The following is a 23,474-nucleotide window of genomic DNA, read 5'->3' on the forward strand; positions in this document are numbered from 1 at the left end:
ATCAATCTTTTACACTTAACCATAAATCATTTACACTTAACTATGAATCATTTACACTTAACCACGAATCATTTACACTTAACCATGAATCATTTACACTTAACTATGAATCATTTACACTTAACCATGAATCATTTACACTTAACCACAAATCATTTACACTTATCATTTACACTTAATTATGAATCATTTACACTTAACTATGAATCATTTACACTTAACCATAAATCATTAACACTTAACCATGAATCATTTACACTTAACTATGAATCATTTACACTTAACCATGAATCATTTACACTTAACAAAATGAGCAAATGAAAGAAACTTTGTCAATAAAGTTGCTCACAGTTTGAATTCAAAAGTTAAAGGTGACATAGAATGCTTGTATCACATATATGTTAGTTATGGAGGTCTACTTACATATATTAACTAGTTTTCATGATTAAAAACCTAATCGCTGCAAACGAGCCGATCAAAATATCTCCTCACTGACACTCTCGTCAGCCCCGCTGTTTCAGACCAAAACCACACCCCCAGAACGTGGACTGTGTTGTGATTGGCCAGCCAACGAGAGCTTTCCCACTGTCCTGTGATTGACCAGGTACCTGGAAGTGACGTAATAGATAGGCCAGCTCTCAGATACACAGCTCCCCCTCTGGCACGGTGGATGCTCTGCATCTCAGCAGCTACAACGAGAGTAGTTCTTCTTCTTCTGCGGTTGAATGTACGCAACCGGATGTGCCCGGACTAGTGCCCGGACCAGGAGGCGCTACGATGGTGAGAGGAGTGGTGAGGATGTCTGATGACATCATCAGCATAGGGAAGTGCCGATCCGCTTCGCAGAGCCCAGGAAAACAATACAACACTATTTCCTCAGCAGTGGCTGAACTGTTTGTTCTGAAACTTTAGGGTTTCATAAACGAGGTAATGATGCAGATACACACACAAACGCAGCGTTAATTGGAGCTTCCAGTCTATGTGGGCTTTAAAGATAGATTTAAACTCAGAGTTTAACTCACTGCTGCTGAAAGAACTCCAAATTATTTGAGTTTACAGAACTCTGCTGTGACTCCAGGTGAAAGATAAGAATAAAGACAAACTCCACCATAGAGAGTCTGAGTGAACGTGGTCTGGACTCTGTGGAGCAGAGTCATGGTGTCAGAGACTCTGTAGAAGGACAGAAGACCTGCTCTGTGGTCCAGGTAAACTCCCACTCTGGAGACTTTAACATCTGAGACGTCAGTCTTGATACTGTTGTGAAGAAACTGACATTTGTTTTGGTCACAAACTAAAGCCCAAGATTTGTCATTGAATCCAAAAACACATTCATCTGAACCTGATCTTCTGATGTTCTTGTACGTCACTGCTACATAAACTCCTCCTCTTCCTGTCCACTCCACCTCCCAGTAACAACGTCCAGTCAGACTCTCTTTACTCAGGACCTGAGGATCATTAGTGAATCTGTCTGTGTGACGAGGATAAGACTGATCTTTATCCATTAATGTCACTTTTCTGTTTCCCTCAGATAATAACAGCCATGTGTGAACTGTGGATCCAATTTGATTTCCTGTGAATATCTTAAGAATCCAGCTCTGGTCTTTGGTTCTGGTTCTGGTTCTGTCAGTAAAACATCTACTTCAGCTACAGCCAGTGAGATGTTTGTCCACGTCTCGGTCAGGACGTCCTGCAGTTGACCTCTGACCTTTGCCACAGCCGCTGTCACGTCCTCAAAGTGTCTCAGAGGACGGAAGTTGATGGACAAGTGTGTGGACAGACTGAGTGCTGACAGTGAGCAGTAGTTGAGGAGAAACTGGTTGTGGTCGTGTGTGAGTGAGAGCTGCTTCAGTTCAGCTTCTCTCTTCTTCAGCTTAGTGATCTCCTGCTGAAGCTTCTCCTCGGCATCTGTGACTCGTCTCACCTCGGTTTCCAGCTTGGATCTGATCTGCTGCTTCACGTCAGAGCTTCTCTTCTGCAGGAGACCCATCATGTCAGTGAAGCTCTCCTCTGTGTCCTTCACGGCTTTATCAGCAGAGAGTGTGAGAGTCTTCCTCTCCTGTTGAAGCACCTTCACGTCTCTGTCTCTGTCCCTGAGTCTCTGCTGGATTTCTTCTTGACTCAGATCCAGCTCTCTCTGCTTGTGCGTCCTCTCTGCTGCAGCTGTGACCATGTCGTGGTCTTTATGTTCGTCCACAGAGCAGAGGTAACAGATGCACTGCTGATCGGTGCGGCAGAACATCTTCATCACCTCGTCGTGACGAGGGCAGATGTTCTCCTGGAGGTTCTTGGACGGCTCCACCAGCTTGTGTTTCTTAAATGCAGGTGATTGATGATGAGGCTGGAGATGTTCCTCACAGTAAGAGGCCAAACAAAACAAACAGGACTTGAGAGCTTTCAGTTTCCTGCCAGTGCAGAAATCACAGGCCACATCTTCAGCTCCAGCATAGCAGTGATGAGCAGGAGCAGCGTGGACTTCAGTCTTCTTCAGATCCTCCACTAAATCTGCTAACATGGTGTTTTTCTTCAGGTCAGGCCTCGGTGTGAAGATCTCTCTACACTGAGGGCAGCTGTAGATCCTCCTCTGCTCCTCTGAGTCCCAGTGGTCTTTAATACAGTTCTTACAGAAGCTGTGTCCACAGGTGAGAGTCACAGGATCCTTCAGAAGATCCAAACAGATGGAACAAGACAAGGTTTCTCTCTGCAGCTGAACTCCTGCCATTTCACCGCTCTGTCACCACCACTCTCTGAGTTTCACTTCCTCAGAATTCTGACAGGTTTGAAACAGGTTTGAGCTCTGATGTCAACAACATGTGATGCGGCAGTGGGCAGAGCCTGTTGGCTCCTCCTCCTGCCATTGTCAAACTGCAGGTGTGAGGGGGAGGGAACTAGGAACCACTCCCACTCTGACATGGAGTGACCTCTTTACTTAGTGACACTCCCTGTGTGTGTGTGTGTGACTGGGTTGAATGAGGTCTTAACTGTGTGCATACGACGAGTTAGTGTTGTCAGGTTTTTGTTTTTTTTGTCCAGAAACGGAAGTTTTGTGCCGCTCACTCTCCCTGCACCAAACCTCATAGAGAAAAATCAGTGATTTTAACATCACACACACAGGAGTTGTTGATCCACTGCTGCCTCCATCACTAAGTCCAAATGTCTCGTTTTATCACTCTGACGTTTGAAATCATCCACTCAGATCGACCTCAGTGACACAAAGTGACCACACGAGGCAGCAGAGGACCAGCAGCTCCTGTGTCCCCGCAGCTAAAATCACTGATTTTCTCTATGGACTTTGGTGCAGGGAGAGAAACTTCAGTTTTCAGCCACAAAATGCTTTTGAAGTGCGAGATAAAGTACTACCAGAGGAATCTCGTATACCACTGGTGGTACATGCACCATAGGTTGAGAACCTAAGCCGGTGTAGATTTTATTGTAGGATTTTGACCTTCAAATACTGCTAGCAGATGATGTTTGTTGGTGCCTTCATGTACAACAGGGTGAATCAAAACCTGAGTGGGTCTGAATCGCTAAAAAACCGTTGTGTTTCGGGTCACCTGCATGTTCTATCTTCACACGTGAACTTGACAAATGAGTAGGAGCAGTAAGTGTCAAAGTATCTAAATCAGCCTCTTTATATCACAACAGCCTGTCAATCAAGATTTGACTTGTTTTTATTGCAGTGGCTGCGTGTGTGTGTGTATATATGTAACTGTGTGTGTGTGTGTCAGACGTGAGAAGAAGTGAAAACTTTACCCGACGACACAATGAGAAATTTAACTTCGTTCATTTCAAATCATGTTCACTGTAGAGCGACAGGGTTTTTATTTCTGTTTTTTTTTTTTTACTTTTCCTCCTGATTAAAAAAAAAGGGATTGTTCGGCTTTGGTTTTGTGATGAACCGACAAACACGGACACAAACTCGTCTTTATCTCACAGTGAGACAGACTTTACAACAGGAAACTGTAGTTTGTAAACCACTCACTCTCCCACACCAAAGCCCACAGAGAAAATCAGTGATTTAAGCTGGCGGGGACATAGGAGCTGCTGCTCCTCTGCTGCCTCGTGTGGCCACTTTGTGTCACTAAAGTAAATCCAAAGGAAGATGTCAAACACTGAAGTGACAAAATCAGACATTAGAAGTTAGTGATGGAGGCAGCCGTGGATCAGCAGCTCCTGTGTGCTGTGATGTTAATATCACTGATTTTCTCTGTGGGCTTTGGTGTGGGAGCGTGAGCGGTCAAACAAACCTGAACTGTCCCTTTAAATTTCACAGTTGAAGAACAGTACACTGAGTATTGACACATGTGTAAAGCCAGCATCATTTCTAGTTTAATCTGCTTTGCGTTGTAACCACAGGTAACACGTTTTTATTATTAGGGTTCGAGCAACTCTGTTGCAAGAGCGGTCAAAAAAGTCAAAAAAGTCAGCCTAGCCTATGCTCTAAAACGAACAGGAAAGCCGCCATCTTGGATTGAAAGTTCATTTTTGCCAATTTTGGCCATTTCGCACCAATGGTATTTGAACGAACTTGTCCTAGAGCTTTCATGGGATCACCTTTAAACTTGGTAAGGTCACTGTGGACAAGTTGAGGATCTAAAGTTATTGAAAAATGTTCTATAAGTATGGCGTATGAGAAAGGGGCCGGCAAAGTTGGTTAAAAACTTAAATTTTTCGCCACAGGCAAGAAAACTCTTATAACTTAGCCATGGACCATGGCTGAAGAAGTCTATGCAAAAACTACATTTTGAAAACAGCGCCTCCTGGTGGTAACAGAAAATACAAAAAATACACAATTCGGTAATAACTTTTACATAGTTCATCGTATCAAACTCAAAATTAGTGAAAACATTCAAAACACATGGTAGATGATGCGTGCTTAATATGATAACAAATCGTTTAACGGTGTTGCCATGGCAACACTGCAAAGTCAGATATTTGCGACAAAAAAACAAACTGCTACAACTTTGCGAATCCGAGTCCAATCTGAACCAAACTTGCTAGGATTGATGATAGTCCGGCCCTGAAGACGCCTACATGAAAATATTCACTTTCAAAAACAGCGCCCCCTGGTGACGGCAGACACTATGACGCCTGGTATTTGAATGAAGCTTTTGTGCGATCACCTTTAAACTTGGTGAGGTCACTGTGGACAAGTAAAGGATCTAAACTTGCTGAAAACTTTTCAATAAGTATCATGGCGAACAAGAAAGGGGGCGCCAAATTTGGCGTTCATTCATATTTTTCACAACAAAAGGCGAATCTCTTTAAACCTCTTAAACTTGTCCTCGTTTAATGTACATGCACGAAACTTGGTACTCACGTTCCTTAGGTCGGGACGGTCAAAAAAGTCAGCGCAGCCTATGCTCTAAAACGAACAGGAAAGCAGCCATCTTGGATTGAAAGTAAATTTTTTGCCGATGTGCTTCCTATTATCATAAAATAAGGTGTTTTTTTATTGTATTGATTGACAACTAGCAAATTACATATTGTGCCACGAATATTGGATACGAATTAGGATACTTTCTGTTTCATCATTTGGATCGAGGTGCAGCACTGGCAATACAGCGAGGTGAGGGAGGTTCCTCTGACTCATTTTGTTTCAGGTGCTTTCATTTAAACCCCCACCGGCAATTGGAATGGTGTGAATTGCTATTTTAGTGGGTTCATCCAGGTTAAAAATCCCACGTATACCAGATAATTCAGCATAAAAGAGACTAATGTTGTGTTTTTCCAGGTGGATTGCTGAGCATTTTGTGAAGACCTGGTGTGAGCGGAACTTTTCCCTCTTGTCTCCTGAGTTCCAAAGAGCCTCTTTCACCGCTGTGATTGAAACCATGGTGAGTAATTCCCTGCTTTTCTCTGAACAAACATCATCAACCCATTCACCAGTTATTTCCTCCCGGAAGGAAATGGACTTTATTTGATTTTCAGTTATTACAGCTGGGCTAATTTTGGAATGGGATGCGCATGCAGGCAGATAAGGAGTGGTCAGGGCTTGTAACTGAGGCTGTTGATCATTGATGGAACAAGTGTACGATGCAAAATAGTAGCCACCACAATATTATCACTAGTAATATAATCCCAGTTACATCCACTCATTTCAGGCTGTAGGCAGCCTGTTCCAACAGAAAGCTTTAGTTTGTAAAGCTCTCACTTTTTCACACTAAAATCTGTATTTTTAGCTCGCTGGGACACATGAGGTGCTCGTCTGCTGCTGCCTTGTTTGGTACATTTTTGTCACTTGGTTAAATCCTCGCAAATAGTTTCAAATGCAGAAGTTTAGAAGCAAACACATTTGAACTCACGGATGGAGGCAGCAGAAATCAACAACTCCACTGCCGTGGTGTAAAATGACAACATTTCTCTATGGACTTTGGTGCAGGAGAGTTAGTAGTATACGAAGCGACACAAACCTCTGTTTGCAGTCACAAAAAGGCTTTCTAATGATGCTTTTTCACTATACACTTCCAGCTCAGTTTGGTATCATTTTCATTTGTTTATTGCAACACACACACTTGTAAAGCAGATTTTTGGTGTAGTTACTGAATCATTAGACTTAATAAAAAAAGATTTGTTCACAGAATCATTCAGTACTTCTGTACGGAGCCCTGGAGGTGGCATAAACTGAGCGTACGCGTGCACACGCTTCATAACTCGCATGCACATGCACGACTTAGTAAAGCGCGCATGTGACTTATAAATGCATTCTTTAAAAAAAATGTCCATCTGTGTCACCTGCAGGGCTCCGTACTTCTGCATGACTGTCTTCAGTCATTGAATTGAACGGCGGAAAGGCTTGTGATGCAACTTCCCACTCCTGATCGCCTCTTTTGGCAGTGTGGTTGCTAAATGCATCAGACTCCTCTGTTAAATATTGAGTTTTCCTTGCTATTTGTTGGAGATTAACACATCTTCAGGATATTTAAGTCTTTTTTAACTGATCTACAGTTCAGTATTGTGTCAAAACACTGCCAATCATGAACCGTGGTTCACGTGTGTGCCGAACCGATCAGCTGTGATACGTTGCACCACTAACTTTCAGGTCGTGTGCCTCCATGAGTCGGACTGTTTGTATCAGTACCTCATATAACCACACTTCAATAATCCAAGACTGTCCCTTTGAGTTAATTGCTGTTTCCATCCAGACTGTGCAGAATGCAGTAACCATACTCTGTGACACTGAGCAGCTGCTTGGCAGTCTCCCAGAAGTGAAGTGGGCTCAACAGGTGAGAAGTCTGGCAACAGAGTTACAGGAGGAGAGCCTGCGTGTCATTTTCCAGCACCTTCCTGTAGTCACCCACACTCAGGCCTTTCACGACCTCCGCAGGGTAAGATCCATTCACCTCCTTCATCGGCACGCGCTTCTGTTTGAGTTTTCTTAGTGTTCAGCTTGGTTTCAGAGGGAAGAGTTTACCCAGGAGCCCACAGTGCTGAGGAAGCTGTGCTCGGCCATCAGAGAACGTGTGACTGTGGAAAACTGCTGCAGCCTGTTCAATGCTGTGAACGCTCTGTGTGGAGATGGCACGGAGGAGGAGACTCTCCTGAAGCAGAGGTGGCAAAGACCAGAGGAGGTGAAATGAAGCACATTTCTTGAGTAGTGTGATGGACGGTTGTCTGAATGAGGCTTAAAGATGGTTGGTTTGACTCATGCTCGCTCTGTAACGTCTGCCTGAAGGTAATGGATCGTCTTCATACAGGATGCAAGTAGGAATGTCTAGTATCAGATCTTTTTTTTGTCAACTTCTTTATAGGGCTGTCATTTTTGATTTGAATTTCAATGTTATTTTGAACGTTGGCTGTAATTTCATGCTCACAATGCACTCATAAACGCCTATTCAAGGATTACCCCTGAGAATCCATCAGAGGGCGCACAAAGGGTTTCTTACCACGTCATATGACCACAAGCCTACAGTACAAGCCTGTACTACAGTACATTTTTAATTTATTTGAGGGATTTGAAGTAGATTTTTGGAAAGAAGGGACAGTGTTACTGCTTTATTTTTACTTATTATGTAATCCATTGGTCGTATTATAATACGGTGCCTCGTTTTTGATCTGCTCCGGGTTGCTTTGTCCTCTCTGCCCTGGGCGCTACTATGTCTTTACACACACACTGCACTTTTTACACTAAAGAGTGGGCACATGGTGGGTGAACGTTGCTGTAAGCTGTGTTTACATGACTGGCACTTATCGGTGTTTTGTACAAAATATAAATGTAAATGCTGCAGTATCAATCCACCTGTTCTCACCATTTTAGTAGATTCACTTCAGCAATATGTGATCCACAAACTCAGTGTAAATATAGTTTATTTTATACAAATATTGGATCGAGACTCCACAGTAAAAAGATAAGATGGGGATTTGGACTTGGACATTCCTACTAATTAAGTCTGTGTTATATAAAACAGTGAAGAGGATACAGACTAACTCAAATGTATTTTGTGACTTTGAGCAGGCAGCTAACCTGGCCACACATGTTCAAAGCTTATAACCTTTGTAAATACTGCACAGCATGGGAGAATGGATTAGGCCGAGGGAAACTGACGTGTGCGAGCAGCCTCCACTAATCAGGTTGGGGCTCTGTGTGCAGAGTGTGTGTGTGTGTGTGTGTGTGCTTGTGCATGTCTTTCCTCTTTAGGGCCCTTTCTGTCATAAACATTGACCTTGTCTGGATAAGTAGTCCTCGTGGAGACTAAAACCTGGTCCTAATGAGGCAGAACCTCACTTCTGAGCAACTGATTAAGTTGGGGCTAAGATTTGAGTTGTGGTTAGGGTTAGACAGTTGCTGGTTAGGGTCGAAGTTACGACTAATGCTTTGTTTAGGCTGTATCCAACTGCTTAGAAGTCAATGCAGTGTCCTACGAAAAATTGCTACAAAACCTGTGTGCGTGTGGTCATTGTGGTAGCAGAGGGTAGGGTAGCTCCTCCCTACCTCACAGCCCTGTTTTTATAATCGGGCATGGAAACGGTGTGTGCATCAGTCGCTGACATCACTAATTTCTCTCAAGGGAGCTCAAGTGGATTCTGACAGAGGAGGGAGGGACAGAGGAAGGAAGGGTGGGAGGAGGGAGGGAGGGAGGGGTATTTGTTGCTATGGTGAAAGGTTTTTCAAGCAGCTGCTGATTCGCCTCTGCGCTGTGGTGCCCCCCTTCCCATTCTTCTACTCTCCCTCTCCCTCCCTCTCTCTCACACACACACACACCAGCCGTTTAGACAAGAGATCTGTACACTGAAAGCTCGACTGTGGACATTCCTGCTTCAAACCTTTTACGCCGTCCGCCACACGCAGGGATGGGAGACTCTGTCGTCCGAGCACAGAGAGAGGATTCAGGCAGGTGAGGCGGAGTATTTTTCACCCTTTCAATCTCACACAGGATTTTTACACTGCAGCGTGGATGTGTGTTTCCCCCCCCCCTCCTCCCCAACCCAGCCTAGAAGCCTTGGCACTGCATCATTTGAGAATAACCACAGACGGAGCACATGCTGTCGTCTGATTTAACACTCAAAGCTCCTTTCTGCACAGCTGCCTGAGCACTGCTTACCCATTTAATGTTTAGCCTTGGTGATTCCTTCAATATCATTGCTTTATTTGATTTAACTTGTTTCTTGGCTATCAAATGCAGAATGCTTTTTTTTATTGTTTTTTAGATAGAGGTGAGAGGCTTGGTTCTGTCTGCACATGATTAGAAATGCTGATAAATACCAATAATACACTGCTTCCTCATTGATGCTCGAGTGATGTGCAGAAATGCACTGAACATGAATAATTTATTCAGCTGGTATCGGTGTGTGACTATGACGGGTGTATTTCTTGCCAGTGTAATCCAATACCTGGTCTTATGAAAGCGAACGTTTGTTTTCAGTTGAATGAAATGAATCGCAATCGTTTTTATGCAACACAGAAATGACCATGCAGTGTTTGAAAATGTGTACGAGATATGGCGACTGATCAGTCCTCTGATGTCGTGTTTGCCTCCTTAAGATCAACACGTAACCACATGATGTGGAAATGGGACTTTGTGAATGAAAAAAATGGCTCCGCTAAGGACAGACCTAAGAAACATGTACAAATCTGTATTCCTCTTGCATTTGATGAGGAACCTGACTCAACACTTCTCCTCTGATTCCACCTTTTTTCCCCCTTTCTTCAGATGCTATTGATAAAGGAGACAACAAACCACTTGCTAAAAAGCCAGTATTCACTAGCTCACAGGTAATATTATGATTATTCAATTATACATTTTATAAAAATGTTTAGACACTTCTGTTAAAACATTGACTTTGTCTTGACTGATGTGGATTTATGAGTGCATTTCAGCTCAGAGAAATCCATATACAAGCTGTATAATTCCCATCAGCAGTTAGAGTTCATGGACATTTAATGCCTTTCCCTGCATGAAATGAGCAGCTGGACTCTTAAACACATGTGTATAGCAAAGATAAGCCTGAAAGAGGTGCTCCAGATAGGGATTACCAAGATATACAGCATGGGTGGCTGAGATTATTAGAGCTGCAACAGTTCTCACAGGAAGTGGTTTGTCAGAACAGGAGCTGTAGCTCTGTAATTTGTTTATTTCCTACTCACGATACAATAACGTATCATGATGCACGGTTACTTTGAATGATGACCTTATCCTACACCAAATTTACTGCAAGCACAACTTCATCATCATGAAGTGCATTGAGAACTATTATTCCTGAAATAACAATGTGCTTTTTAATACAGCGTGAAGGAGAAGACAATTACATTTTCCTTAACTATATACCAAAATTAGATCATGTAGAAAAAATATCAATTGATTACAAATGTTAAAACTGTAGTTTCATACTGGGACACAGACTGTATGTATTTGTGGTTAGAAAAGACAGATGTCGGACGGATCATAATAAGGTTATTGTTGCTGTGTATGAATGAGAACATGTGCAAACAGTCTAAAATGATACAGACAGAAGGATTCTGTAACAACAATCTGCAGAAAACACTCCCACCGTCCCTCAGTAGAGCTGCCTCTCAGTAAATGAGCTTATTTTTCCCTGATGTGAGTCAGGTTTGAGTGTTCCAGCTTTACTCTGACAGCCCCACATTTAATGAAGTCATTAAGAAACGGTAAACGATCATGAATGAATAAAATAGTTGTAACACATACAGTATGTGGATTCTACAGATCACAACTCAGAGTACCACACCTGCACGCTCTCTCTGGTGCTCCTAGTAATAACATGTTGACTCCAAATATGGTTGCAAAATGCGACTAAAGGGTCATGTTCTGGAGCGCTGTCACTATCATCGAAGCATTTGCTGCCATGTCAAGTTAGTAACATCTGATACACACATCGGTGAGGTGTACCTCACAGTATTCTGTTCACCACAGCCCTACAATTTAACTTTTTTAAGGTCTTTTTCACATCCCAATAGCAATAAATAAATAACTAAAATAAACTGCCAGTGTTCAGAGTCTGCAGAGGCATACGCCACCAAAGCGTATACAATAGTCAGAGGAGAAAGTAAAGTCAAAATTAAGTTTCACTCCAGACAACACATTTAAAAAGACTGGGATGTATCACTGTGGCTGAGCTTGTTATTTGTTAGCTTTGTTCTAGCTTTAAATGAACTGCACTGACATAAAAAGGTTACCATGATGTTTCACTTTGTTCAGTCATTTTGCAAGAGCTGTCAAAATTAGACTTAAAGTAGATGAAGAAAAGGGGCATCGTTTTCTTCTTCTTTTTAACATTGTAAAATCTGATATAATGAAAACAACATAACCCGATGTGCAGAGGTTAGATTTTGCTATAGAGTTGAACAGAGGCTTTCTAGGTCAATGTTTCCCAAACTTTGTAAAAGGGGACCCACTTTTTTCACAATCTAAATTATGACCGGAGCAAAATGGTTCACAATAAACATTTCATAAAAGATAATACTTTGTCTGTTTGCACAGAAAATGGTCTTGCAAGTCCCTAAAAAGATAAACAAATGATATACTGAATGTGGTGAAACTTGGCTAATACAGACATGACTGTCATCTGGTCATTTACTGAGTAATTCCATAATGTGACTAACTATCTTTGTTTTTGTTAAAGCAAAGGGCTGTAAAATGCTCTTCACCTGCACCTGAGAGTCCTACTGTGCAAAGGACACAGCAGAGGGTGTCTGAATACAGAACGTCATCACCCCGCGCTGATAAATCAGCCATGAAGTCCGATGGACTGGCAACAGCTAACAAACAAGGAGATGGTCACTCGTCGTCAAAGACTGCGAAGAAGCCAGGAGATCGGACTGTAGCAGCAAAAGGAAAAGCAGCATCAGCTGCGACACCAGTTGTCAATGGCACTGGAGCAGCTGGAGCAGCTGGAGCCAGAAGAGACGTGGCCAGCGCCAATGGCTCCAGAGGCTCTCACGGGGCGAAAGAGCAAGAGAAGAAGCCAAACCCAGGCGCGAGGCCTAAAACCTCTCCCCCGAGCTGCACGGCACCAGCGAAGACTCAGAAAAGCTTGGCAGGAAAAAGTGACGGCACTGTTGGCAGCAGCAGCCGAGCTCAGCCCATTGCTTCATCTGCTTCAGGCAGCACTTCGCCAGAGAACGGAGCCAGCAGCCCTCGCTACAACACTCACTCCACTCCAGGTTTATTGACTTCTTCACACTTATAACACAACTTTACAGCATACTACATCACTGCAGCCATGCTGACGTGTCCACAGGTGTTAGTGTAGCTGGGGCGAGTGGTAGTCAGGTTCATTATTGTCACGTTTAATAACTGGCATCATTTATTAATAGAGGACAGCTTTTTTATCTACATTTACACATTTATTCTCAAAATCTCTATAAATGCTGCTAATGCTCTAAAAATGACTAGAGCTGAACTATTTGTGAAAATATCCAATTGCAATTTTTCGGTCAGATATTGCAGTTGGGATTTGACTTTAAACATACATATATTATTTATAAGTCAAGTTTCGGTTTAAACCATAATAACAAAACTGCTCTATATTCAAATGCAAATATAAATGGTTTCCTGCATCACATTTTATAATTTGCATAGCACGTAAAACACTCAAAAATAAATAATAATAATAATAGACCTAACCCTGAAAACAATGAATTGTTCAGCCGTATATTACTTTCAATTAAAATGCACTACCAAAAACCTAAATCACACATCGATATCTCAGCTGAAATATATATATATGTATATAAAATGTGTCATTCTTTGACAACAGTTTTAGGCTTAGCAAGAGAAAAGCTCCTTGTCAGTTGACCTCTAGCTGGATCATGAATGGACCGACAGACTTATTAGTATGATGAGAGTCGTGCTGTGGCCGTGTAGGATTTTTTTGGGAGACGAGCGCAGTGTCATGGTTGAATGTTGATTTATCAGGGAACAAAGAGCATGAGGCCGTCGTCCTCTCAGCAACCTGCTGCCATCAGAGGTCAGAGCTCTATGCAGCTGTCACACAGGAACATGAATAATCACTTTGAAGTGCAGTGTTGTAAATCTGCCTTACACCAGTGGCCCTCATCTGTCTGTCCTGCTGGTACAGATGCAGCCTGCAGCCTGCAGCCTCGTACCTCCACCCTGAAATGCATATGCTAAACATCTGTGATTTGCGTTCATGCACATCATATAAACACGCTTCCCTCAGGATTATTGCCTGTGTTCACTTTGTAGTCAAAACTCCGAGCGTCCTCACATAAGCCCAGTTAGGATTCTAAGATGGCTGCCCCATATAAACACTGCTTCTTTTACCATTAATGATACTTAGTACATAGACATGTTAATATGTTATTTGTGTCCTTGTAGAGGTAGTTATTGACTGATATTTCTAACAGTAGCTAGCCCAGGATACCTTTGCGTCGTAGGTTCCGATGTAAATGGAATGCACCGTTATGGCCCTTTTCCACTATGGTCCCGGCTCAGCTCCGCTCAGCTCGCCTCGGCACGGTTTAGGTTTGGTTTTCCACTACAAAAACACTACCTACTCAAAGTGGGCGGAGTCATCACTGCACGGTGGCATGAAACTGCGGTGACTTTGTTTTACACACACACACACACACACAGACGTGTGACTTGTAAAGCAGTTGTTTTCAGTGTAGCTGAATCATTAGAATCAGTTCATTAAAACTATTTGTTCAGTACTTCCTCCTCGACTGGAGCAGAGTTTGTGATGGTGCTCACCGCCCACGATCAGCAGTGCTGTCGCTAAATACACCAGACTCCTCTGTTAAATATTGAAATTTTAGACATTTCCCCGGTAATTGTTGGAGATTAACCCACGTTTTTAGGACTGTTAAGTCTTTTTAACTAATCTAATCTTCCTGTGACGCCTTTTGAGTACCGCCTTTTTTTAGTGCCTGCTTGCCAGAGCAGGCACTATAGCAGGTACTATGCTAGTGGAAACACAACATAGCCGTGCCGTGCCGAGGCGAGCCGGTGGAAACATGCCATTAGATTCTATGTGGATGAAGTGTAACGGTTATTGAAGTATATCACATCTAAGGATGGCTCCATACCACGCTTGCATGTCCAATAAAGAAACAATATCAAAGAGTTTCTACCAATTCTGAATCAACATTTACAAACATGACAAGATTTCCCGATATGACTAATGACAAACAAAAGTAGGCAGTATGTAACAGTATATATATAAATGTATATAGATGAATAGATAGCACTCTCGATGTACCAGGCAGGTCATATATCGTGCATCCCTAATGAAACTCTTTGCTTTTTTGTTGTAAAAAATAAGTCCACATAGGTCACATGATCGCCACAGTGTCTCACTCACTGGTCACATGACATAAATGCCGCATATCTCTCTTCACAGCCTGCACTTAGTGTTTTTGGATTATATTAGTTTTTTATGATTTTCTTTTTTGTGAATTAGATTTTTTAACCATTATCAGACATTCAGTATTGGCTCGTCCATAGTTCAGCTCGTCCATAGTCTAACAAGAGGGACAGGAAGTTAACGTTGACAATAACTAATTACTCAGCCAAACAAAGCCACACAACCAGCTACACTCACTCTTTAAATGAGAGATTAAAGGTTGTACCAGCAGAATAATGTTTTAGGTCAAACACAGCTCATGTGTTACATCTGTCTCACTGGCACCAGTCTCACCTTCCCCTCTCGCTGTAATATAAAGTCATGTTAAGTTTGATTGTTCTCACCTGTCCTTTCTGACAAAGTTGCACGTGTGGTTCACTGTTTCCTGTGTCTTAGGTACGAAACCCAAACACCAGATCAAGGCAGTGACCAAATCCCCGCAGATGAAACCTGCTCAGAAATCAGATGCAACAAAGAGCAGCAGGTGAGTTTTATTCCTGCAGCATTTATCATGGTTATCTTTAACAAAACACACAAAAGAGAACTACGGTCTATATTAAACAACTGAGCTTCAAAAACATCATATTCTAATAGTGTGGCAGACTTAATGGTGGCGACACACATCTTAGTGAAGCCACACTTACCTTGTATTCACGCTATACAAGTTGAAGCTGTGTCAGCACATTCTGTCCTTGAATTTGTCTTGGAAAGTCCCTGAAATGTCCTTGAATTTGATGTCAACCAAGCTGTGGGAACCCTGTTTCTCTGATCTAGTGATTCTGACCAAACTTTGATCAATCAGCTTATCGCGACATTAAAGCTGTGGTAGATCAACAATAATTGAATAATTCCATAATGGCCTTTAAAGTAAAGTAAAGTAAATCTGAGAGACTGCTTGAATCCTGCACCTCGTCAGGACCCTGTGAACAGCCTTGAAGAAATCTGGCTCATGACAGGAGACTTTTATCACAACTTTATAGTCGACGAGGGAAAAAAGGGTCGAGGAAAGAGTTGGACAGTAAAGTCAGAAACATAAAGAACATCTAACTGCTGCAAACAAACAAACATAAATAAACAGTGTGAAATATACATTACAAGGTGACAAAGTCTCTACATTAAAGAGTAACTAAACCACTTTGTTCAGGTTAAAACTAGTGTGTATGGTTATATTATTCTGTGATTCAGGTTCAACTCTTGGTAGTTTTGTGTATTTGTATTTGAATTACGTATTTTGTGTTAAAAATGGGTGTATGGGTGTAACACCTCCCATTACATCTGAATTTTTGTTTTAGCTGGCTCTCACCGGGCTTTTGTCACTTTCCCGGTGCTTCATCACCAACTCCTCCTCCTCCTCTGGCCACACCCCTTATCTGGGGTGGGGTCGCAGCAAAGCTGCATAAATTCAGCAGGAGAGGAAGTAGGAAAATGAAACATCCGGTTTCCTTTTCAGAATAAAACATCCCACGTTGACACCACATCGTATTTACATATACAACATTTACAGTGTATTTCCGTCTGAGGAGAACCCCCAAAAAACAGCGTGCGGACGTGAGACCCGGCAACAACAAATACTATTTTCTGATTGGCTGATAGGTTGCTAATTCAAGACAGCTGACAGCAGAGCCACCTGTCTTCACATCATCAATTCATAGATGACTCATTTATGTGCGGTGACTTTTATCACTTCTCATCAGCGTGAGAAATGTCATGTGTGGCGCGTGAGTGTGTGAACTCTTTGAAATGAGCGTGTCTTTCAGCGCTCTGCTCACTCAAAATGGCAATGAAAGACCACCAGAGGCACACAGTGTGTGCAGTCAAGCCCCTCCCACCACCTCTTACCACTCACTGATAACTCCCTGCCCCTTTTTTTAGATTTTCAAAATCAGGCATTGTGTGGAGTTAGCCTCAGACCAGAGGGATTAGTTTCTTTTTAATAAAGAGCTCAGGTCTCTGATGTGTGTCCTTGACAAAATGGGAGAAAATACATCACTGCCTGGTAAATAAATAAATAAATAAATAAATATTACTTTTAAGATTTGCTTCCCAAATGGTGGTTCAAACACAGTTTTGTCTTTTTCCCGCCACAGTCCGACTATTAAGTCGAGTGTGAGAGAAGGCGGCAAAGTCAAGGCTGGTGCAGCTGAAAAAGTGTCCACTGCTGCCAGACAAGACAGCAAGGGACGAGTAACACCAGACCACCTTGGTAAGACTTTCAAAATCTGCTTATTTTATACAATGTACACTGGACAAATATTTATCTTTCGTTGTGTTTCATCTAACATCTAGTCTCCAAGCATGGATCCTCCATGAAAAAGCCAGCTTCACCCAGGAAAGAAGACAGCAAAGATGGTTTGAAATCCTCCACAGGACCCAAAGCAGGCTGTGAAACACCTAAAAAGAAAATCACGAAAACTGTAGCAGACATCGGAGCCAAATCAGCTAGTGTCAAGCCACTGAAATCCAGTTTGGCAACCTGCAAGCAAATTCCAACAGTTGCTGCCAAGTCTGGGCCAAAGCTGAACAGCACTACTGTAGAGAAAACCTCACCAAAATCTGGAGGAGCCTCCAAAACCTCAGCTGCTGCTGCTGCGGCTGCTGCTGCCACTAAAAAGTCAATAACTAAAGGAAAATGTGCAGTGAATGGTAAAAATACAGATTCTAAATCTGAGCTTGGTCCAACTGAAAACATCAAGCATGTTGCAGTGCATGAAGAGAGTAAAGAAGCAGCGCTCTCTGGTGACACAGCAGCTCACAGCTCAAGCTCCACAAACCAGGGAGGAGAGGATTTACTCAGCCTTCCTTCCGACTGCAGCGACACACGACTGAATGTCCAAAACACTGAAGACAACAGTGTTACACCAAATAATGTTAAATCTGCTCTCACAGAGGTCTGCAAACAAACTGAAGGGAATAAAGGGAAAGGGATTCACAGTGTGAACTCCCAGAGAGACACTGAACCCCCCACAGACACCCCCTGCAGCATGGGAAGCACTCTCACCCCATTAGAGGACTCCTGGAGCAGCGTCCACCCTCAGGTCAGCCCTGAATCTGAGACCGGCAGCATGCACACCACGTCCTCCGATGACATCAAGCCCCGCTCGGAGGACTACGACGCAGGAGGCTCACAAGACGACGACTTCTCCAATGACCGGGGGGTTTCCAAGTGTGGTACCATGCGCTGTCACGACTTCCTGGGTCGCAGCAGCAGCGACACGAGCACTCCAGAGGAGCTGAAGATGTACGAAGGCGGGGTCGGGCTGAGGGTGGAGGTGCGGCTGCGTGGGAGAGAGGCGGAAACTACCAGCGAGGAAGAGGGCGTGAGGCGTCGCCCTCGCTCCTTGGTACAAAGAGACGAAGGAGAGGAGAAGAACTCCGAGGTGGAGGCAGCCGTGACCGTGAAAAGTGTCCCTGACCACCAGCTCTTCTCCTCTGAGGATGAAGAGGAGACCGAAGAGGAAAGGTCAGAGGTCGAAGTGATTCCAGGTCATGCGTCAGTGGCTCCAACTGAGCCGTCACCACAGTTTCATGGAATCGTCAACCTTGCTTTCGATGATGACGGTTTTGACCAGGAGAATGAGCAGCCTGACTACCAGTCCACCTCTAACTTCCGTCGCTCCGTGTTGCTCTCTGTGGACGAGTGTGAGGAGCTGGGCTCAGAGGAAGGCGGTGTGCAAACTCCGCCTCAGAAGTCTGATGATGCTGCGACTTCTTGTGATGTTTTTGAGTCTGAATCTACAGCTTTTCAGCCAGATTCTGCCCCTTCCACTGATCCACAGAACCATCTTGAAAATACCGTTATGAAGGATGAGAAGCGGGAAGAAAAATCCCTCGTGTTCCTTACCGAGATCCAGGAGTCCAAACAGGGTGCTAACCACGTCAAGGAGGTGGATGGAGTGAAGTCCAGTGTCCCTAACTCGGACACGGTCACTCGAGACCTCCTCCCTCCTCAGGAGCGGCCCTGTCACTTGGACCTGCGAAACACTGAACAATACAACGGCGCTCTGCGGAAAAACCACAGCAATCCCTCAGAAAACAAGAAAGCTGACATACATCTAGACTTAAATGACCCTCAGCTGACAGGTGACTCTCCTGTTCATGCTGCACAGTCTCCAGCAGGTAATGTATGACCTATGGATCTTTCCTAGCCCCCAAATCCAAACCTCTCCGATTCCTAGACCTTCCCTGTGATGTATACCTTCCCCTCCTTCACAAAAAAGGGATAGAAGTGAATGTACTAGTTTAATAACTAGTTACAATCATAAGTCCAATTTCAAGGAAAACCAGTGGGCGCCATATTTTTGTAGCTAAAAGTTAATTCCCATCTCAACCAACCCATGGATTGTTTGGATATAAAATTTGAACTTGCATCATCAGGGTCCTTTTCAAGATGATTCAAAAGTGTACATTTTAAACAATCATCTGTAGATAAAAAGCAAGTATTTAGGCTTTGGTACTTCAGTTTCCTTCAAAAAATAAATCAATAAAATAAAAGGGGGAATAGCAGTGTACATGTTACCAAGACTGACCACAGAATTGTATTTATTTAAAATAATCTGCCTCATAATGGAGGCATGTGACCTAGTTACACCAATGCTTTTTCATTGACCAAAAATATGTTTTTCATTCCTTTTGTTTTGTCATTTTGAATGCAGTCGTACAGCCTGACTTTATTACTTCTGCTACTATCTGACAGTGATATTCATTGATTGGTTGAAGCTTGTGCTTCTTAAAATTAAAAAAAAAAAAAAGAATTTCCCAGAGATCTTTGCACTTTCGTTTCAGAGGAGACGCCGTTAGTGCATTGTAATTGTGTAAGTCCAAACATGTTACCATTATAGCTCGGTTTAGCCGTTTAGGTGATATTTAATTTATTATAACGCCGCTGTAGCATGTCCACAGACCCTAGTGGAACATTGGTGAATGTACAACTCAATGACCTGTAGGGCTGGGTGTTTCCTAACATCTCATGGTACACAGCTGTGATACAAAGTTATTTTAAATAGTGACCATATCCTGCACAGAGTTTATGACAACAGCTGCTTTATTTACCTTCAGCAGGCAATGGACATGTTTGTGATATGATGCAGACGTCAGCTGACCTCTGGCTTTATCACACTGCACCTTAGCTGATATTAATGACTCAGTACTACGGTCAGAGCTTTTGCTGCCATATCCATTCAGATACAGGCATTGGCAACAAGGTGTACCTGTACACGGTATTCTGCTGTATCTGTTCAGCATATGGAATCTTTGCATTAGGTCATGCAAGACATTGAGGTCCTGCGCCCCAACTGTAATCAGCTGATAATGAGTCCACAGTCTATTAATCGTGATCCAGACACAGGAACTGTCACACCAATTAAGAAAGATGCCTTCCTCATTCATGCTGCTTCCACTCCAGCCTTCCTACATTAGACTCTGATCAGCTCAATAGTTTCAAATGTTATCCATGCCTTGCTTGGTTTGTCACTCTTGTATGGAGGTCTTGGCCAATCCAGGGAGCATCTAAAGAAATAAAGTCTAACTTTCTTTAACTTTCTGAGTTGGACACAAAAAAAGCAAGTGATTTAAAAAAATAAAAATAAAATAAAAACAAGGAAATAAAAAGCTCTATGCATTTAGCAGCAATCTGGAATTGTCAACTCAGGGCATTAGGAAATTGAACGTCTTTCAATTTCACAACTTAAGGTGTGAAATTAACTTCCAAATCATACTCATAACTGGGAAATGATGACCTCCAAGTATTATGACCTCATTTTTCTCACACAATTATTTTACCCTATAATTTCTTTCTGCTCAGTTGTATTTTTTTTTTTGTCATTTACGTCACCGCTGTCATTTAGAGACTTCTTGCTCTGTATATTTATATTTTTGAGTTTGTTGTCCACCAGTCTTAAATGCAGTTTACAATACTGGATGCAGTTTATTCACACCAATGAATTTAAAAGATTTATTAATGTTAAAGTTATACGTTGCTCCTCTGAAGCAGTGATTTCTCATCACATGAGTAGTGTGTGACTCCGTAAACTGCCACTGCTTCTGAGATGTGAGATACTTGGAAAACAACTTTCCCTTGCATCTCCTTGCTGTTTTTCTTTATTTATAGAATGTACTTGTTTTTTAGTTTGTTTGTTTTTGTAATTTTTCAGTTTTGCGTTATGCACCTGCATGTGCTATTAAAATTGGTTTGTCTACTGCGGATGTCACTCATTCCTTTGGTTTCTATTTTGTTTTCTTTTGTTGTCCCCTTACAATTTTTTCACACCCCAATAGACTGCCTAGATACAAAGATGTCCATTAAAAGAAACCGTCTTATTGTCTAGAAGCTTTTGTTGAGTAAACTTTGTCGCAGTGTGTGTAGCCTCCTATGTACAGTATGTGATGTGTCTCTAGAGCAGCTGCTGTCACGTCTCTCTTTATTCACTTTCATTCTCCAAAGAGAAAAAAATCCTGCTGCACTTTTAAAGTCGATTCTGATGCAAACGTGAAAAATGCTAAAGCGCTGTTGCCTGCGTTTTCTTTTGTTTCTTTGTTTTTGGCAGTATTTGTGAATATTGTTTGTTCATTCAAAAACCTGCGTGTAAAACACATCACTCTTACTTTAAAAGTAAAATTCACTGGTGCCAGCGATGCATGGCCTGCTTTATTAGAACAGGTGAATAAAGAGATGCATTGACACATTTCTTTCATCTGTGCTTTACCTTTAAGGCAACTGTTTACACACAGAGGTTGGATTTGATAGTATTTGTCTTTTTTCGAGTGGTAGTTTATGGGATTTTTCTATGTGGCTGTATGTGTGATACTGACATCAGGAAAAATGGATTTTAGCTGCTTGACAAACTTCTCCTAATAAAATCTACACTCACTTAAGTTATTGTAGCATTATCGTCACAGATTATACTTATATACTTATACTTGAAGATGTATGAGAAGTATGTGAAGGTTGTGTGGCTTTGTAAACCCCTCACTCCCCACACACTAAAGTTGTTTTTTTGTGACATTGGTATTTGAATTTCTTTTGTTTGGATACCTCTGTAACACACTTAACAAGGCAGCAGTAGACCAGCAGTAGACCAGCAGCTCCCATGAGCTAAAAGTTAGTTAAAAGTGCTGATTTTCTCAATGGACTCTGTGGCAAACTTCAGTTTTTTTAGCTGGAGGAAAGTCAGTTAAACTGCAAACAGATTCTTAAGATATCATAGACTTTTTAATTAGGTTAGCCTTTTGTTAAGTGTCTAAAATAGTTGTTTCCCTTGCGCCCATGTTACCAGTCATGTCTGATGGTGAGTGTCTGTGTCTGGTGTTCAGTGACAGGGTTGACATTTGGTGAAGTCATGGCTGACAATGTCAACCAGAACCTCCTCATACACCCACACCTCCAAACAATCCCTTTAAACTGCCACAATATGACAAATTCACTGATCTATCCTCACCTAAGTTCCCATCTTTAAGAACACGGTTGCATTAAGGGTAAACTCCGAGTAGTCTGTGTTTTATTGTAGTAGACAGTGACTAGTCTGTGAAAAGAAAAGATGACACAAAAAACTGAAATAAACAGAACTGTGGAGTCGTAAACCAGTTTGTCATTTTGCAGTATTGTCAATTGCTTTTAGGTTGTGACAATGGTTGTGACAGATTGGATCAAAGCTGCAAACATGAGCGCCGACCGTCCAAAGCCCTGTCTCCCATTTACGAGCTGGACGTGGGAGAAGCCCTCGAACACTGCTCTGGCAAAGACAGGGATGTAAGACTGCGAGAGGACCCGGACGATGAGCACAGAGGGGATGCTGACAAAGGCAGTTACTTTGCCGAGCGGGACTGGAGCCTGCTCAAGCAGCTGCTCTCTGACCATGAGTCCAACCTGGGAGTCACAAACCCAGTACCCGAGGAGCTCAACCTGGCCCAGTTCCTCATCAAGCAGACTCTGTCCCTGTCACGTGATGGACTGGACTCACAGGCCTTCCTATCCCCAGAGAAGGAGACCTTCAAACGCTGGGCGGAGCTCATCTCACCCGTGGAGGACTCCTCCACCAGCATCACCGTGACCAGCTTCTCCCCAGAAGATGCTGCGTCTCCGCAGGGAGAGTGGACCATTGTGGAGCTGGAGACTCATCACTGACCACACTGAGGAGATCCTGCTGGACAGTTTGAACTTCTTTTGCATCAACAGGTCTTAATTTATTATTCTAGTTTATAAGTTCTCTTTTCATGGCATTTCTTGGTCTGTTTTTTTTTTGGACTCTGGACTTTGAAGCAGCCTGTTTTCATCCCACATCATTCCCTGGATCATGGACTGGTTCCACAGTGGGCTGTTGTGCATGCTGATATTTTTCTATGTTTGATTGTTTCTTGTTGCTTTGAAAGAAGAAAAAAAAATCGAACCTTTGTTTCATGACAGACCTCTGATGTGGTTAAAGTTTTTGGCCTAAGGGTTTGCATTTAGTGTCATTGAAAATAAACCGTTGTGTCACTTAAAAGAAAGTGCATCACGACGCTGTTACTGAAACGCTCTGCACTACTTGAGGTTCACCTTTACAGGTGAAGTGTGTAACATTCAGGAGAGTGTATTTGCAGTAACTGATTATACTACTCATAAGTGTGTTTGTATAAGTCTATAATTGCTTTAAAATAAAAATTGATTGTTTTCCGAA

At 42.5% G+C, this 23,474-nt stretch overlaps 1 protein-coding gene and 1 pseudogene across 1 annotated transcript in view; one reads left to right on the forward strand and one right to left on the reverse strand.

Moving 5' to 3' along the window:
• The window catches only part of btbd8 (BTB domain containing 8), a 41,026-nt gene extending 17,552 nt beyond the window's left edge, over positions 1-23,474 (forward strand). The window contains exons 10-19 of the mRNA XM_058637557.1: positions 5,732-5,834; positions 7,143-7,325; positions 7,398-7,568; positions 9,203-9,332; positions 10,149-10,210; positions 12,079-12,619; positions 15,220-15,307; positions 16,911-17,026; positions 17,110-18,939; positions 22,437-23,474. Of these exons, the coding sequence (XP_058493540.1) occupies positions 5,732-5,834; positions 7,143-7,325; positions 7,398-7,568; positions 9,203-9,332; positions 10,149-10,210; positions 12,079-12,619; positions 15,220-15,307; positions 16,911-17,026; positions 17,110-18,939; positions 22,437-22,942 (3,730 nt within the window). The 3' untranslated portion in view covers positions 22,943-23,474. The remainder of the gene's footprint in view (positions 1-5,731; positions 5,835-7,142; positions 7,326-7,397; positions 7,569-9,202; positions 9,333-10,148; positions 10,211-12,078; positions 12,620-15,219; positions 15,308-16,910; positions 17,027-17,109; positions 18,940-22,436) is intronic.
• Positions 367-2,798, reverse strand: LOC131465169 (tripartite motif-containing protein 16-like; annotated as a pseudogene).

Source organism: Solea solea, chromosome 9 (genome assembly GCF_958295425.1).
Source record: "Solea solea chromosome 9, fSolSol10.1, whole genome shotgun sequence".
Lineage (NCBI taxonomy): Eukaryota > Metazoa > Chordata > Actinopteri > Pleuronectiformes > Soleidae > Solea > Solea solea.